This window comes from Cryptotermes secundus, unplaced genomic scaffold (genome assembly GCF_002891405.2).
Source record: "Cryptotermes secundus unplaced genomic scaffold, Csec_1.0 scaffold589, whole genome shotgun sequence".
In the NCBI taxonomy this organism is placed as follows: Eukaryota; Metazoa; Arthropoda; class Insecta; order Blattodea; family Kalotermitidae; genus Cryptotermes; species Cryptotermes secundus.
The window spans coordinates 339,180-357,726 of NW_019718279.1; the positions used below are offsets into that span (position 1 = coordinate 339,180).

General features: G+C 40.6%; 1 protein-coding gene across 5 annotated transcripts in view; it reads left to right on the forward strand.

Annotated features, from left to right (window-relative positions):
- LOC111875362 (thyroid receptor-interacting protein 11) overlaps window positions 1-16,023 on the forward strand; it is a 264,752-nt gene extending 248,729 nt beyond the window's left edge. For all 5 annotated transcript variants that reach the window (XM_033755822.1, XM_033755825.1, XM_023871565.2 and 2 more), the window contains 4 exons: window positions 1,055-1,136; window positions 2,463-2,658; window positions 5,049-5,156; window positions 15,530-16,023. In XM_033755822.1, coding sequence (XP_033611713.1) covers window positions 1,055-1,136; window positions 2,463-2,658; window positions 5,049-5,156; window positions 15,530-15,670 — 527 coding nt within the window. In that variant the 3' untranslated portion in view covers window positions 15,671-16,023. The remainder of the gene's footprint in view (window positions 1-1,054; window positions 1,137-2,462; window positions 2,659-5,048; window positions 5,157-15,529) is intronic.
- The last annotated feature ends 2,524 nt before the right edge of the window (window positions 16,024-18,547 follow it).

Consider the following 18,547-nt stretch of genomic DNA (forward strand, 5'->3'; position numbering starts at 1 on the left):
GCTGGTAGCCACGTTAGAACTGCCTCGTACCAGCACTGCAGCTCACTTATATAGCTGCAGTGCTTGCTTGTTGCGTAATGAGTGCCACGTCATCCTGTTACGTCACCGCTGTTGATTCGCCTTGCATAGTTACCCGGTTACGGGGCTCGGCTATCTTCGGCTCCGCTCGGCTCTCTTCGGCTCCGCTCGTGACGTCACCGCGCATGGCTGCCAGGATGCGGGGTGATTACTCGCCTATTACGCGAGCGTTACGTTACCGCTGAGGGGTGGGAGGGGAGCGCTGACTCACCCGCCGCGTCACTGCTGGTGTGGGGGGGGGGCTCGGCTTTGCGCAACATGTCACACTATCTTGGACATTTATTAGACATGTTTGTGCATATTTGCATCTGTTTCATACATTTATATATATTTCCAACAGTATAACTGTTCAGGCTCATTTAATAACCACAATCCTATCGTAATAACAGCTGATTTTCAAAACGTTTGATTATTATAAACATATTTTATAAAGTGGGACTGTATTTGGAATTTTCCCTTTATATGGATATGAAGAAGGGGATCGTAAATTAATCAAAGAAAAGAGGCATATCTTGCTATCATTTATTTTATATACTTATGCAGTTTTCTGAAATTGTATCACTTACTGACATATTCCCTGTTATAATTTTAATGGCAATATCCTTTTCAAGATTGTATGCACATACCATCCTAGTGATACTGACTCAACATGGTAGAATTTCTGAATGTTGCAGACATCCTTTGTGCAGGTGGCACTGCATTGTAATTTGGATAGTTTTGAAGCTAAGCTTAGAATAACTAAACTACTTTTGTAATTATGGAGTGACAGATACAAGAATTGCCTGTGTTTGTATGAGACTCTGCAGGTCCCACTCCTTCCTTCTGTCCAGAAGATGGAGGTGGCAGGATCCTCTGAAGCATTGACACCTATCAGCAGAATTGTTTATCACATCGCATGAGACTATAATCTTCTTATACACTGTTGTGAGAACCTAAAATCTCACATAATAATTTGTAATATTAAACTTGGTTACAGTGACCAGACTGAGCAGCCAGTTGCAAGAGTCTGAGACCAAAGTTCAGTCTGCAAGTCTTAATATGGAAGGGAAAGTTGACAGGTGAGACCAGCGCTATATGCTTACATTGGTATTTCTTGTGTATAGCTTTGATCAAATAGGCAGGTATAGCGAATGTGATCTGGACTTGTATCTAAGGTGTGCAATTTTCAAATCTTGGTTGGAATAGATTCCTTGGCTGAAAGGTTTTTCATAGTTTCTCCTGTTTGTTAGGTGAATGTTGAAATAGTAAATAGGTTGCAATCATCTTCCTACATGCATGCTGTTTATGGTGATCTTTCCATGTCATCCAATATAATATAATGTTTGCTTTACATACATTTTGGAGAGCCATACCATTTCTTATCCTCAAACCAAACAGCAGTCTGATTCTGATATTTATGAGTTCTCAACCTTGAGGCAACATTAAATTCCATGTTCTAATTGGGGGATATGTGGCCAGAAGGATTGCAGAAATGTTACTGAAAAGGAATTGGAAGAAGTCACTGAAAAGCAAAATTGTAAAACTATGCAGCCTACACAGACTTGTTTGACAGAAGGAATTAAAATGAAATGATTAAGATTATGATGAACTCTTCCCATACAATAAACAGAGCCAAAACTACATAGGCCTACTGAATGGAAGTATAAACAACCAATGTTAAGGGTTATATTCACTGTTATTACACCTATTAAACAAAGTTAAATATGTGTAAATTGTTTAATATGTGCTTCAAAGCCGTATTATAATAGAGCACTACATTAAAAGAATGAAAAAATGTGACTTCCTTTTGTTTCTCTCTCTCTTAAGTATGCTTATGTTCATTATGCCATGGTTGAGGGTTCATTATGCAAGTTCAGAAATGTACTCATCCATAGTGGTTAATTATTTTGAAGACTCTAAAACTTAAGGAGGAAGTTTATTGGTCACAAGATATTACATTTTTGCAGCTTTTTCCTGAAACATTTTTTCTCTCAGATAAATATTACAGAAATATCCACACAAACACTCATTGTTTGTCGTTTGAAATCGTTATTAAACTTGTGTGATCTAAGTGCAAATTGAAGTGACTTGATAATTTTTTGTAAACTTTTGTAAAATCAGATTTTATGAAAATCCATCTAGTAGTTCTGAGGTTTTTTCATGCCTATGGATGGACAGAAGAAACTTAATAGGCATTCTAGAGAGCTACAAAGGTGCCTAAGAGAGTATTACACACTACAACATACTGTAACGTTTACTCACCAGTAACATCTTTTTAGTTATTGCATAGGGGTAGACATGTATATTTGTTGAACTCTGGTAATTAACGTACTATTTCTGGTAGAACGTGCATGGTACAGGCCATGAGAGACATAATGCTACAGCTGTCCTTGTAATTGTTGCAGGCACCTTTTGAAGAATCTGGTATTGGGTTATTTTGTTGCTCCACCGAATACTCGCAACCAGGTGCTGCGCATAGTAACAACTGTGTTGGACTTCAACCAAGAAGAGAGAGCTCGGGTAGGACTGGAGTCTGGGACATCACCTTCTGGCTGGTTCAGGAGTTTCCTACAGCCTGGTAAAGGCCCATCTAACATGCAGGTACATTACCAAGTTACTGTTTTATATGCAGCCTACATTTGAATCAGTTGTAAGCAAGTTTTGTGTGGAGTGGATTTCTGTATCACAGGTCAGAAGGTCATGCTAGTTTATACATAGATAGGCTGAAAAGTAATGCACACATGCTTGTAGAGCGCGAACGAAATGACCTTCAGAAGCACGCCAGGTGGCATGTGGAAGTAACATTCCACCTCATGCATGCATGCGCAGGTTTGAGGTTGTTGCGTTCATCCAGTGTATTTCGAGAAGCGGAAGTATGGAGACGTGTTCTAGTGCTATGTCAACGCGAGTTAAGCAGCGTGCTGTTATCGAATTTTAACTGCTGAAAAAGTGACTCCTACTGAGATTCATCGTCGTTTAAAGGCTGTTTATGGTGACGATGCTGTTGATAGGTCTACTGTAAATCGATGGGTAATAAAATTTCGTTGTTGCGAGCCTGGAAAAGCCATAATTGTTGATGAAACACGCAGCGGACGTCTGATCACTGCCACAGACGATAATCCTCGCAAACGCATCGACGATTTGATTCAGAATGACCGGCGAATCACTCAAAAGCGTATTGCAAACCATATTGGCATATCCAAGGAAGATGTCGGCTTCATTATTGAACAGTTGTGATACCGTAAAATCTGTGGACGATGGGTACCACGCCGTCTCACAGACGAGAACAAACAGCGTCAATTGGAATGCTGCGAGCAACTTTTGCAGCGCCACCATGACGAAGGAGACGACTTTCTTTTGAATATTGTGACGGGGGACGAGTCATGGGTCCATCGTTACGACCCGGAAGAGAAAAGACAGAGTGCTGAATATCGACATCCATCTTCTCCTCAGGCGAAAAAGTTCAAAACACAACCATCTGCCAAAAAACTTCTTTTGACTGTGTTTTGGGATGCTCACCGAGTTTATGTGACCGATTTTCTGGAACAAGGGACAACGGTAAATTCTTCTCAGTGCATGCGGACTCTAAAACACCTCCGGCGTCGAGTTTGTCGTGTTAGAGGCAGTCTGGCACCAATAATCTTGCAACATGACAACGCTCGTCCACACACCTCGCGCGCAACTGAAGAGGCTCTGCGAAACCTGAAGTTCGAACCGATTCCACACCCTCCTTATTCCCCCGATCTTACGCCTTGCGATTTTTATTTTTTTCCTCTACTCAAGAGAGACCTCAAGGGTAATCATTACACCTCGGACGATGAGGTGAAGGCAGCTGTCAAGTCCTGGATTCAAGAAAAGTTGGAAGAATTTTTCAGTGATGGAATGAAAAAACTTGTTACACGTTGGGAGAAATGTGTTAGACTTAACGGTGACTATGTTGAAAAATAAATATATGCTTTTGAAACTTAAGAATTGTACTTTAATGTACTTTTTGCCCGAGCTTGCTATTTGCTTTTTTCATGCTCTACAAGCATGTGTGCATTACTTTTCAGCCTACCCACGTACATTGTGCTTAATGAATAGTTATTGGTTTATTTTTCTTTTCTTTTTATATTAGTCCATTAAAGCAATCTGCACATACTTTTTCTTATTGTTGGACTCATTTCTTTCCTGTTTCTGACCACAATATTATTAATTGAGTAAAGCTTAGAACACTTTTTTGAGCTCATTGATGGGGGACGAATGTTCCTTTTCGGGTGAACTCCAGGGGATACAAAGTACAAAACAAAATTGCGTGAAAAGAAATCAGCAGATATTCCATTAAGTTTTCATTTTTACATCTAACTGTTCCCATTTTCCATGTAGTCCAGCAGAAATCCTGCTGGCTGCCACCTGTTTCTTGTTTGGCCTGCTCTTCCGCCTTGAAGATGAAGGCAGTATATCTTCTGAAATGTTAGTGCACTTCTGCCAGATTACATGGCATTCATTCATTCATTCATTCATTACATCCCAGAAGGTAATGACCACAGTAAGAGCCTCAAGATCAACATGTTCGGGTTTTGTTTCCTGGAATGGGATTATGTTTGTTTCATGTTGCATAACTGTAACCTGACATCATCATCATCGCTGCCGCCGCCGCCACCACTGCCACCACTGCTACCACTCCTCCTCCTGCTGCTGCCGCCGCTGCCACCACCACCACCACCACCACCCACTGGTGTTGTATCCCTGTCCCATTTCTCCATACAATTCTTGTTACATCTACTTCAGTGCCTCATGTTGGTTTAGTTTCATTTAAGGGATCCCACAAAATAGCCATTCTTTCCTTGTGCACGTGAAACTCAAAGCAGAACCAGCCTCCAAAACCTTATAATTTTGTATTCAAGTAATGGACAGTGTCAAAAGAAATTCCCTGTTTGCTGTCACAAATTTCACGCAAGCCATCGTTAGAAGAATCACTTTATTTGTGTCTGTATACTGTTGTTTTGCAGTCCCTGTCTGAAGCCTTCGTGCAGTTCCTTGAGAATGAATCACGACCTCACCCACAGCTGCGCCTATTACCTGAAGCACAAGAAGCACCTCAGGGAGACAGCAGATCAGTAAGTTCAGGCAGTATTTATAGATTTTGCTTTTAGGTTTCTCATGAAAATTGAGAAGAAATATGACAGGTAGTAGTGGTGCAGTGGTTGCAGCTGCATTGAGGAAGGGAGGCCAACACACTGCAACTAAGGCACTGGTATAACCCTTAAAAGTCCTTATCTCAGTGGATGCAACCAAATCCTTGTGTAAAAAATGACGGTCTAAAACACAGATAGTACCCTTGCTGCACTTTTCACCTTATCCTTTACATATACATTCTGTCTGGCTCATTTTTACAGGACATATAATGTGAGGATGTAATTTTTGGATTTTGTCTCCCCTGTGTGATAATTGCATATACCATGTATTCCATGCTGTCTCCTTGATTGTAGTTCATTGCAACTTGATATAGTGAGTCAAGTGATTGTATCACTGTTGGGAGCATTTGCAGAAATACTGTTTTGAACTCAGCAAGTGCAGTCTGCAATATTTCTGTAATCATGATGTCATCAAATTACCTCCACTTCAGAGTCACCATCAGTTCCAAAAAAAATAAAAATGTCACAAATGGAGGGTGCAAGACAGTAGTCGTGACATAATTAGCCAAAAATTGTTTCCCGTGGCAGGAAGTGTAACATCTCATAGGTTTGTATGGCAGTTTTGCCTAGTGTAAGGCAGAACTCTCAATGCTGTTCTCTGAAATTTTCCTTTCTGAGGGATGCAAGCCACAACTTTAAAATTAAACTCCTCGGGGAAAGCCACTGTTAATAATAAAGATTCTTTATCTTATTTACATCAGAATTTTTATCTTTAGTTTCCATCTATGAAACTTAGTAATACGAATACCCATGAAATTGAAAAAATAATATTTTCACTAAAACCTAAGGACTCTCATGGATATGATGAGATATCATTAAGAATTCTGAAATTTAGTGCTCCGTATGTCTTATCACCCTTAGCATACATATTTAACAAGATCCTACAAACTGGTATATTTCCTGATAGATTGAAATTCTCAGAAGTTAAGCCATTATACAAGAAACATGATAAATCAGAATTTACGAATTACAGGCCTGTCTTGCTCCTCCCAACTTTTTCCAAAATTATCAAAAAATCATTTATGAAAGATTATACTTCCATATAAATAAGCACAATATATTGGTCACTGAACAACTTGGATTTAGAGAAAAATCATCTACTGAAATGGCAACATACATTCTCTTAAATAATATATTGTCTTCTTTAGACAAAAAGAATTATGTTGGTGGTTTATTCTGTGACCTACAAAAGGCGTTTGACTGTGTTAACCACAACATACTCCTGGCAAAAATGGAATTCTATGGAATCTCGGGCATGGTAAATAAGTTAATGAGATCATACTTACAAAATAGATATCAGAGAGTATCAATGAAAGATATCAAACTTAATAAAGTGTCTTCAAAATGGGAACTAGTTAAATATGGAGTTCCACACGGCTCTATATTGGGGCCTTTATTGTTCCTTATTTACATAAAGGATTTCCCATTATCCATTAAGAAAATAGGTAATCCAATATTATTTGCTGACGATACAAGTATTATCATATCAAACACGAATCCTGAAGAATTTAAAAATAATATCAAATTAGTTCTGAACGGAACAATTATGTGGTTTAATAGTAAGTTTCTAACATTAAATTATGATAAATCACACCTTATACAATTCTTTCTAAAAAAAAAGCACAGGGAAATAGAATTGCAAATAATATTTAATAATTCAATTATTACAAATATCAGTTGTACTAAAATCTTGGGAATAAATGTTGGTAGTACCTTATCTTGGAAGAACCATATTACAGATTTATCATTAAGGTTAAATAAGGCTTGTTATGCAATAAGGGCAATAAAGCCGTTTATGTTACTAGACTCAATGATGATGAACTATTATTCCTATGTGCATTCTTTATTGTCATATGGTATTATCTTCTGGGGTAATGCCCCTCATGTGAGTATCTTCAAAATTCAAAAAAGAATAATAAGAGTTATATCTGGTTTGGGTAGACTGGGTTCATGCCGCGGATGGTTTAAAAAATTACAAGTATTGCCACTTCAGTCTCAGTACATTTTCTCCTTACATCTTCTTGTCGTTAAGAACAGAAATTATTTTTTAGCTAATAACGATATTCATGATATCAACACACGTTATAATCACAATTTATATTTACCTTCTACAAATCTATCGATAGTTCAGAAAGGAGTGCTTTTCTCAGGTAGCAAGATTTATAACCACTTACCCTCAAACATTAAATTGCTATCCAAAGATATTAAAGTTTTCAAATTTTTATTAAAAAGCAATCTCACTGAACATGCTTTTTATAGTATTGATGAATATTATAAATCACCTTCTCAGTGAACACTTTGTCTTGATTGTCTCTCCTATGGATAATATAATTACACAGCTTATGTATCTACTGCACCTGTATCAGTGTTTATATTAGTGTTCGTATTATTATATAGGACTGCACTAATTTATAGTGGTTCTTAGTGTGTTATCATTTGTTCTTGTGTGTGTTAGGAATGTACATTTTATTATCTTATATTTAAACATGGTTATGAATGTATATTTTATTATTTTATGTTTAAACATGACAGATTCTATATCCAATAGGTTGGTTTGACCTTATATGGATGGGCAGAATGCAATAAATAGAGTAAAGTAAAGATAGTACAGCAGATTTTTCTGTACCCCAACCTAGCATAGAAATTTTGTTCTAACTGCAGTGATGTCTAATTGTGGCCAGCCGGAAAATTAACTGTCACATCACATACACCAAAGATTATTTTACATCACAACCCTGTTTTATGTTTTACTCTTCATCACATGTTAATGTGGTCAAGTTAAGGAGGATGACGTGAGTGAAACATGCAGCCCAAATTAAATGAGAAATGCCCTCAGGATCTTAACTGGAAAAAGTGAAGGGAAGCAGGTAACGCTAGCCATCGATAGAAGGACAATGTTAAACTTCACCTTACAGAAACAGGGTTTGAGGATGTGAAATGGATTATTCTTGCTCAGAACAGTATCCGTTGGCAGGCTGTAGTGAACATGGTAATGAATTTTCAGTTTCCATAAAAGGTGGGGAATTTTTAAATAATGTAAAATTATCAAGTGCTGGTCAAGTAAAACTCCTGTATGGAGTCAAAATCAAACTCATATTTCTGAAGACTAGCTCATCCATCTGAAGTTTAGTACAGCAGAACTTTTCTTTAATATTCTTCATTTAAGATTCCTCCTCATCTAATGTTTGGAGCCTGGATAGCACAGTTGGTATAACGATTGGCTATGGGCTGGACAACTGAGGGGTTGAAGTTGAGTCCCATTAGGAGCAAGAATTTTCAATTTTCACTGTCGTCCAGACCAATTCTGGGGCCTACCCGGTCTCCTTTCCAATGGGTACCAGGGGCTCTTTCCTGAGGGTAAAGCAGCTGGGGTGTGAAGCTGACCACTTACCTCCAGTTAGTGCCAAGGTCAAGAAAACATGGATCTATTAATCCACTCCCCCATATGCCTTCATAGCACGCTGCATAATATTGTGCCGCAAGGGGTTATGGTAGCCTAATCCCTTTGGGCACTTGTGGATACCTCTCACTGGGTCGGGATATACAGTAACAACACGTGAAATGACAATTGACATAATAAATTATATAATTAAGTATGAAATCTCTATGTACATGTAGTGCACTACCTTAACCTACCCTAATACATAAAGTAATCCTACTACTGCTACAATTCCTAAAGCCGTATACATTGTCCTCTACTTGGTTTATGGAATATCTACTGGATCGTTACTCCTTCACCCTATGTTACACCATTTAACGAGAATTGGCATGGCTCACAGTGACCTGAATATAGGAGCATGGCTCACAGTGACCTGAATATAGGCAAGTACTCACATGACCTCCACAGCCATAAGATGGCGCCGAACGTTGGTCCCTTCGTGTCTGACACTAACACTGGTTCTAGGAGCAACTACTCCTTCCAAAGCAAGGCTTATTCCCGCACTGTAACTGGGGTTTTTATAGGGTTCCAGGGGGTCGCGCAAGTACTACCCACGCGGGGATCCGCCCTGAAATAGCCTATTCTCATTGGCTGTTCATTTCCCTCTTATCAACTTGCCCATATCCAGTCGCTCGGCTGGTGCATGATCCTCTTCTGCTCGCACTTTGTAATGGCTAACTGGCAGATACCGCACACACTCATTGGTATGATCTCATACGATTTCTGGTCAGTCATCCTGTTGACCATCCCATCCGTTCCACCGTGTCTAGGTGCTAAAATTGGTTGCTGCCTATACCGTGGCATAACATTGCCTCCCCCTCAAATGGAAGTCATAACGTCACCTAGTTAGGCTTCCATCCTTGGGTTACCCTAACTATATCTATATATTATTTTTCCTTAAGCCTTCATAACGAAAGTTCCCTTTTCTTATACTCATGCATATACAGTTATTGTTATGAAATAATACCAAAAATAAGGTAACATCATACAATAATTAAATGGTTATGGTACATTATTATGGACCTACTTAAGTGGGTACAGTCAAAATGCAAAATAAATTGTAAGGAAAATGATACACTCTATTTGTAACTTACTCGTCCTTGACACATTTCTTTTTGAATTTGTTCAAAACTTCGTTACCAAATATAGTCACACTGGTTGTAGTCTTTCCCACTGTTGTGGCGTTAATGGTAATTACACTTTGAGGGTTCATGGTCCCAACTGTACTCTTAGTTGCATTCATCGTTGGCACGCTCTGTCCTGCTGATTTCGTATCGCTGTTGCTTCCAGTGATGAGTGCTCCCTCCATCATTTCCGGAGCTGAAACTTGCCGGGTTGAGTGAACTGCACGCGTTCCCCTGTCCTAGGCTGGACAACGGGTGCTGGCTTGTTTACAGCCTCCACCTCCATCTGTAGTGCGTTAGCAGGATGTGACGTCATCACTCCCACAAGGTCGCTAGGATTCTGTGTACAGCATGGACCATCATACGTGGCTTGGTCTGTGACCAATGTAGTGGGTGTAGACCTAGGTCTCAATTCTAGGTCGGTAGAGGGTCGTTCGGTCCGGCATGGGAAAATTCTTCTGGTCAGGGTTACAAATGGTCCTTGCCAAAATCGGGAGGTAAGGACAATAAGGGATAGGATAATGCTGATAATGAGTAGTGCATATACCCATGTGGTTTGACTCGTGGCCGTGCATCACTAGACATGGCGGCCAACAATTCTCGCAGTTCCACCTGTGACTGCAGCTTGGCAGACGAACTCCGCCATGCAACGCTTTCCAAGGCAGTGAGTGTCCGGTGTGTCCCCGCCTCGTCATGCTTGATCTGGTCGTGCTCCTAGGATGATATCAGCTCAGGCAGGCGTGGAAGTAGTATCGGGCTGCCTGTGATGGTCAAGTTGGTGTATCCTTCCGATACCGATAACAGAACAAAAGCTTCCGAATAAAATTGACAGTGAGTGTCTTCAGTTAAAGTGCCCGTGTGAGACAGTTCCAAAGTAGAACTCTGGGTGGTTCCATTGACTTTACATTTCTTGGTCACAGCTGTTGGCGAGGGCAGACTATAAACCCAAAAGGAATGAAATCCCTTTGCCTGAAGCCATACAGGAGTAAAATTTTCATTAAGGATACATTTTTGACAATTTTCATGTACAAATTCAATCTGGCCGAAATACAAAGCCGAAGAGCATGATGCTCGAGTCTTATGTATAAATGGAAAAGTGGCTTCACAAATGGCAAATAAACCAAGCTTACATTTCTGTAAGTCTGCCGTCGTTAAAAGTGAGTAGTATTGCCCATTTTCAGTCACTGCCAGATATGATGTTTCTGGTTCTATCTGAATATGTCTACCTAAGATTTTTAATAGACTGGTAAAGGTACACTTATAAAAAGGTTCATAACTCAATCTGCATCTCGTAATGGAATTCGCACTATGAGTCGAATAGCCATCGTGGTGGCGTAAGCTTGCACTTTTGCAACTTTGTAGTATATATACATATTTTCAATTGTGAATCCAGCCATCAGTGAAACATCCTGGGGCAATTTCAAAATAACTTCTGGTAAAATTGCTGATAAGTTATGGGGAGGGATTAAAACTGAAGATAATCTGCCTGTAGCGCTAGTTTCTAACACTTCCTGTAAGCACATCACTGATTTTTGTAATCAGATTGCCATAAATCCAACTCGCGCATAATGCGTGAAACATTTAATTGATAGTCTATCCTATTCTCCAAATTTTTAATAGTGTTATTCCAAATTTTATGATAATTCAAAGCATTAGTGACAACATTTTTGAGAATGCGGGCCACTGCTGCCAATCCAACCGCATTCTGAGATACAGCTTCATCCACTGATTTAAGATAAGTTAATTGTTTCCGAACTGCATGAATGACGTCACCTTCCCTCGTCTTAATACCTTCCACAGCGGTATGCAATTCGTGCAATTGTTGGGTGGTTGCTATCCCAAATAAAATTTTAAGGGCTTCTCCTACTATATTAATTAGTCCTCGTTTCCTTCAGGGGGTTAAGTCGGCATCTGTTGGAACGGGTAACAACCTAGAAAGTGTATTTAGTTCCTGAGCTACTTGATCCACGGCAGCACGTGCCTGTTCCATTTCTTCCCAATTGATAAATTTTCCTTCCTGTGTTCGATGAGTCCAGCTCCATTCAAACTGGTTAAAAACTTGCTCGATGAACTGTAGGGCAGTTTGGTACCACTGAATATCGAGATTGATCACCAGATTCCAATAGTTTCCGGTGACTTAAAAGTTCACGTTCCCGGAGAAATACAAGTCCTTTATCCAAGTTGGGTGTGTTTCTTACTCCAGAAACTATACTTGAAATTAAACAAAGTCTTCAGCACTCGGGAAATTTTTATCTAACTTCTCCTGCCTGGGAGTGGGCGAAGGTTATACCTTGGGAGTGGTGCATCATTGTTCTCCCCTGTCTGATCATCTGCTGTCTCAACTGTTGGATTTGTGAGTGGTTCGGGTTCCGCAACCACAGTATCGGTTTGTTCCTCAATCACTTCCTCGGAAGGGTCGTCGGACGTTGCTTGTGTGTCTGCCTGTCTGTTTCGCAGCCAATACCTAGTTCTGGGTTCTTCCCTTGAGTTAGAACTTCCGCTGGCCGTTGTTTGAACCTCTGGGTGTCCTCTGGGTTCCCAAGTGGGGTCCTGACTTTGATCCTCCTGTACGTCATTACTCTCTACCGGTGGTATAGGTGTGGAGCCGCTGCTGTTAACAGAATCGGTATATGGAGTGGGTGTGGTCACTTCCTCCGCCGTTGTTTCCTGCCCTTCACCGTTTCCTAGTTCGGGAGTCAGACCTTCAGTGGGTCTGGGTGACCAATGGGATTCTTCTCGGTAACACCGCTTCATCTTATTAACATTTACCACTATTTCCTTATTCCGTGCTACTCTAACAAGATAATTTAAATCAGACAGCCTCCTCACTATTTCATATGGGCCCCTCCACCTGATTGGGAATTTCGGACAGCTTCGTTTACGTCTCGTCATGTCTCGCAGGTAGATCAAGTCTCCCGGTCGAAAAATGATTAATCTCGTTCCCTTGTCATACTACTGCTCCTTCTGTCTCTCCCTTCCCGTCCTGTTGTTTTCTTGTGTTAACGCGGTGAGGTTCCTCAAGTCGATCGGCAAGTGTGTCGATATGACTTCGAATTGAGTCACGACCGTCTGTCGGTTCCTTGTTCACGAATCTTGCCGTGGTGAGATCGTCTTCCATCTGCAGTCGCATTTGTTGTCCATGTAACAAATAGAATGGACTGTAGCGAGTGACGGAGTGCGGTATGGGCCTATGCGCCATCAATGCATAATTTACAAATTCATCCCAGTCACTTCCGTACTTGTTAACACAGTGACTCATAGTTTGATTGAGTCCTAAGTGAAATTTTTCAACCTTCCCTTGCATCTGCAGATTGAACGCAGTGGAGTTAATTCGCCTTGTTTTTGAACAGTTTACACGTCTCCTGAAATAATTCTGACATGAAATGAAATCCCTTATCTGATGATAGCGTCTGAGGACAACCTAACCTCGAGAAGATTTCGGTGACAAGCGCTCTAGCGACTGTCGGTGCATCTTGCCTGGGTATGGGAATAGCTTCTGGGTAGCGGCTGAAATGATTGATAAATGTAAGAAGGTATCGATGTCATTTCAAATGGAAAAGTGGTCTCAGGTAACTCTCCCAACGGTGCAATGGGCGGTCGCCCAGCTTTCAATTTTGCACATGAGTCGCACTGTTTAACATATCTGCCAATGTCCCGATCCATGTTAGGCCAAAAATAATTAAGTTTCGCCAAATCACGAGTCTGCTTTGCCCCTTGATGTCCGGCGAAAACCTTATCGTGGTGTAATTCAATAATGGGTTGCCTCAGTGTCTCCGGTACGAACAGCCTAGCGTGTCCTAAATTCTTCCCCGCATACAAAAGTCCATCTTCACTAATCATGTAACCGGGTTTGATGCCGGTTCGGGCTTTGGCTATTAGTTCCATGCCGTGTGCGTCCTGCTGTTGTGCAGTGAAAACAGTCTTACGAGTGAGCGCCTCTCGTATGTTATCATCGGGTGGTTTCCGGTCTCCATCTGTAACAACGGAAGCGATATGATGCGACAAGCAGTCCGCGTTTACATGTTTCTTTCCTGCCTTATGTTCAATTTCGAACTCGTATTCTGACAATTTTAAAACCCATGTCGTTAACCGAGCACAGTGGTGATTTTTGACAGTGATCAGCCTCTTAAGAGCGGCGTGATCCGTGACAATTTTGAATTTCCTACCATACAAAAAGCATCTGTGAATTTGGGTACGAAATACAACAGCTAGCAACTCCTTCTGTGTAGTACTATAATTTCTTTCGGCAGCGTTCAGCATGCGGCTAGCAAAGCTGATCGGCCGTTCCTTGCCATTATGCAGTTGGCTCAGAATGGCGGAAATAGCGTAATCAGAAGCAACTGTACTGAGAATAAATGGCTGACCAAACCGAGGGTGCGCCAGCACTGAGTCGGATGTTAAGGTGGCCTTGTGGTTATCAAAAGCCTGATGCTGCAGTTTTGTCCACACAAATTTCTCATCCTTCTTGGTCAGTTGCATTAAGGGTCGGCTCATGGCTGCATAACTTCGAAAGAAGGATCGATAATATCCAGATAAACCCAAAAATGCTGTCACATCCATAACATTCTGAGGTCGTGGAAAGTTCTTAATAGCCATAACTTTGCTTGGATCTGGAGCAATACTGACTTGATTCACTATGTGTCCCAGATACACTACATCCGGTATTGCAAAAGTGCATTTGGCTACGTTCAGCTTAAAGTTAGCGTCTCGTATGCGGTCGAACAGTAGCCTCATCCGTCTTACATGGTCTTCAATTGTTTCACTGAATATCAGTAAATCGTCCAGGTACACAAGTACCTCGATATCACGTAATCCAACTAACATGGCATCACCCTATGTTACACCATTTAACGAGAATTTGCATGGCTCACAGTGACCTGAATATAGGCAAGTACTCACATGACCTCCACAGCCATAAGATGGTGCCGAACGTTGGTCCCTTCATGTCTGACACTAACATTGGTTCTAGGAGCAACTGTTTATTCCTTCCAAAGCAAGGCTTATTCCTGCACTGTAACTGGGGCTTTTATAGGGTTCCAGGGGGTCGCGCAAGTACTACCCACGCGGGGATCCGCCCTGAAATAGCCTATTCTCATTGGGTGTTCATTTCCCTCTTATCAACTTGCCCATATCCAGTCACTTGGCTGGTGCATGATCCTCTTCTGCTCGCACTTTGGAATGGCTGACTGGCGGATACCGCACACACTCATTGGTATGATCTCATACGTTTTCCGGTCAGTCATCCTGTTGACCATCCCATCCATTCCACTGTGTCTAGGTTCCAAAAGTGGTTGCCACCTATACCGTGGCATAACAATAATTAGTTAAGCACAGGGAGAATTTAACTTTACCTTACCTCATTTATTATTCAATTTCAGTTGGTCAATAATCTCTGTTATGTTACATCCATTTATGGTTGTCCTCAGCTTAGTGTTCAAATGCAGTTCTTTCAAAATAATCCTTAAATGGGAGTTTCAATGTGTACCTTATGTGCATAAAATAAAGCTGTCATTAAGCTCTTCAACTTTTATTTCAGACAGTTTTCAAGATAGTGAATATTTAATATTCAATAAAATAGAAAAATAGGTTGTTTATGGTAAGTAAATCTTCAACAGTAGATTTGTAACCACAGAAAATGAAAATCAAGGTCAGTAAAGTATGGAAAAATGTGAGGAACATATTTGGATAATACATTACACCAGATCAGCGTGTCTTTCCATTGTTTGTTACAGGATTCTCCCTCAAGTTCAACGGGTGGCTCACAGCGTCGTTCACCTCTTCTGCTCTCTGAGGTTCATCTTCCCACATTCACCCAGTTTCCAGTTGGCCGGAACAGTAGCAGCATCCTGAAGGATGTTCTGAAGGACAGCTGACATCCAGAGTTCCTGTAGCTGTGTTCCCACCAAACTTCACAGTTCTTTATGTGAAATTTGCATGTAACAATGTGTATGAATATAATGAAAGAAGTAGCAGGTTTAAGAAATATGGTCAGAGCTTAATTATTTATTGTATTATGAGGAAACCAAAATTATTGCATATTTATAGTTAAGTGACATAACAGTGAACAAGGTGACTGTCATTTGTAAAATATCACATGGAAGAAGTAATGAGGTAAATGTGTAAGATGAAAACTGAAGAGCGCTTACAAAGCAAGGGTCAAAGAGAGATGGATAGACAGCACCAGATATTTTGTACATGCTTTAATCTTATTAAAAAGGAAACAGTAGTAGTGCTGTTTGTATGTTTGTACACATATTTTATAAATGTTTGTTGTGGTCATTTCATTAAAAACCAAATAGTAGTATTCCTATCTTCAGAATATTAGGTTAGTGGCATATATGGCTTGTATCAATGCAAATGTTAAAGGCATGTGATTTAAGGCAATGAATGCAAAGCGTGCTGCTGCCACATATTCTGTGTGAGAGCAGAACAACAAGACCAGTTCTCTCCCTTTAAATCCAGCATGGTAATAGTAAGTACTGATGATATTGTATGATTGAAAAAGTCAGATGTTTTGTACCTTCTATAACTGATGAAAGTGCAGTTACTGCCTGTCACCAAACTGCAGGGAACATCTAGTGGCTCATCTTCATCCTTTGTTTCACTCTCCTCAAGTCACTATCAGCTCTTAAATTTGTAGTGGTGCACTGTATTACTTCATCCCAAATATGTCTGTGAAAATCTTCCTCATATAGTTGTTCAGCATGTCCTATTCAGGAAACCCACTCTTCCTTTGTAACTCTGCCCTGGGCTTATTCTATCTTTCTAAATGTATTGCTGCATTGTGCCATTCACCTTAGCGTGTGTTGTTTTGATTGGGTTATACTAGCAATTATAAGGGGATGAATAGTGCCAAGCGGCACTGGATTGCCATCTGGTTCAGTTTGTATAGTTTTCCTCAATAGTTTGCTTGCGGACTGAAATCACAGAGTTTTTTTTTTATATGCTTCAGCCCACTTAATGAACTCTGGGATAGTTTCTAGGGGATCATACTCTACATTATGCTTTTGTGACAAGTCTGCCACTAATTACCAGTTGGGGCAAGCATAAGTCATTACTGTTCTGATCAGTGCTTTATGGTGGGATAATGTTTACGCTTAAATGTTCATTTTCGAATAGGGATTAGATTCTAATGTATGTTCTGAAGGTCTTGGCTTTGAATCATATTCATATGCAGTCGCCATGTAATCCTGTTTTCAAAGATTACATGATTGATGAAGGCGACATTCCATCCATTCAATGTAAGATGAGCCTCAAGTTACTTAAGTCTCTGAGAAAAGTAGGTGGCCTGAATCTTACATTCATTGATTTTTATGTTCAAGCGCTCACACCACATCTCAGTATCACTGAGATCTCGCTGCAGCTTATGGAGAAAGTAACCCACCTTGTGGTCTGTTGCATATATACAGGTGTTATTCTATGTAAGGTGCCCCCATTATATAGCCTTACCACTAGGCCATGCCATAGCTGAAACAGTTCGTCGCTGGCTTCCCACTGTGAAGACCCGGGTTCAAACCCAGGTGTGGTCAAGTGGGATTTGTGGTGGACAAAGTGGCGCTGTGGTATTTTTTTTCCGAGTACTTCGGTTTCCCGCATCAATCTTCATTCCACCAAAAATTCTCCATCGTCATAATCACCCGGGGCAGGTACGGTAGGCCAATCAGTGGCCGCAGTGCTGAGTGGATCCAACTGGACTTCACCTCCCCACACCCCCACTATGCAAATTTAAAAATTTTTTTATCCTTGCCATAGATGACACAAAACGCCACTTCCAAGAATTCCTCCATTGTCAAGTGATGTAACGGGCTATTGCCTAACAATGGCCTGGGTATTGTTGACACAGAAGTGTATTTTGGTTGTTCTGGAAATGTTTTATCAGCCGTTACCTAGCAGTGAATGACTTTTCTTGTTGAACTGTTCAGACTTTCAGTCGTCATGTCACAGTATGTTGGTTTTCAGTTCATCCAGGTGGCATGGGTTATTGCAGGAGGGATTTTCTCTAATTTAGCACCATAGAAAAAATTTGTTGGTTACAAATCCAATGAGCATGGGGGCCCATAGTCCTCTTGGAATGATTCAGTCTGTGAACAACAGTGATAGCACATTTCAGTCTGTGTCACTTTTCCTATTGGTCTGAACTGTTTCACAAACTTCTTTGTCGCATTTTGCTGGTGCAAGACATCCAGATCAGTGGCTGGAATTGCTCTGGATTGTTTGAAATGATTCCATTATGAGGCGAGACTACGTGCTTCTGTACACTGAACACCATATTTTTTACTGCTTGCACTGTGTACTGTGCATACAAGTTTCACCACAGTGATCCTAACCTTCTAGCACACCATGATATTAATATTACTGACATTGGGTTCCCATTGAAAAGAATCACTGTCTAAGCATCACCACAGTGACATTTGTTACGGTGCACACTAGGCAATGCAGGCGAATTCCCATTGGTTAATGTCCTATATACCTTTAACTCCTGTGTCTCATATAGTGATTAACTTATGCAGTATTCTGGATATGAGACAGAAGTGGTGAGAGACTGATACATAGATTGTCTTTCTATGCCATGAGCTGATTTGATCAACTCAGCATACTTACATTAAAACTTGACAGCTGAAGAGAAGCTTCATGTTAATCACTTACAAGGGGACCTCTGTTTCAGCACCAGTTTCACAGCAAGGTAGTGTACCTTCCTTTTGACTTCCTGGCCAAAATATTAGGTGTCGTCATTCCACCATTTCTTTATA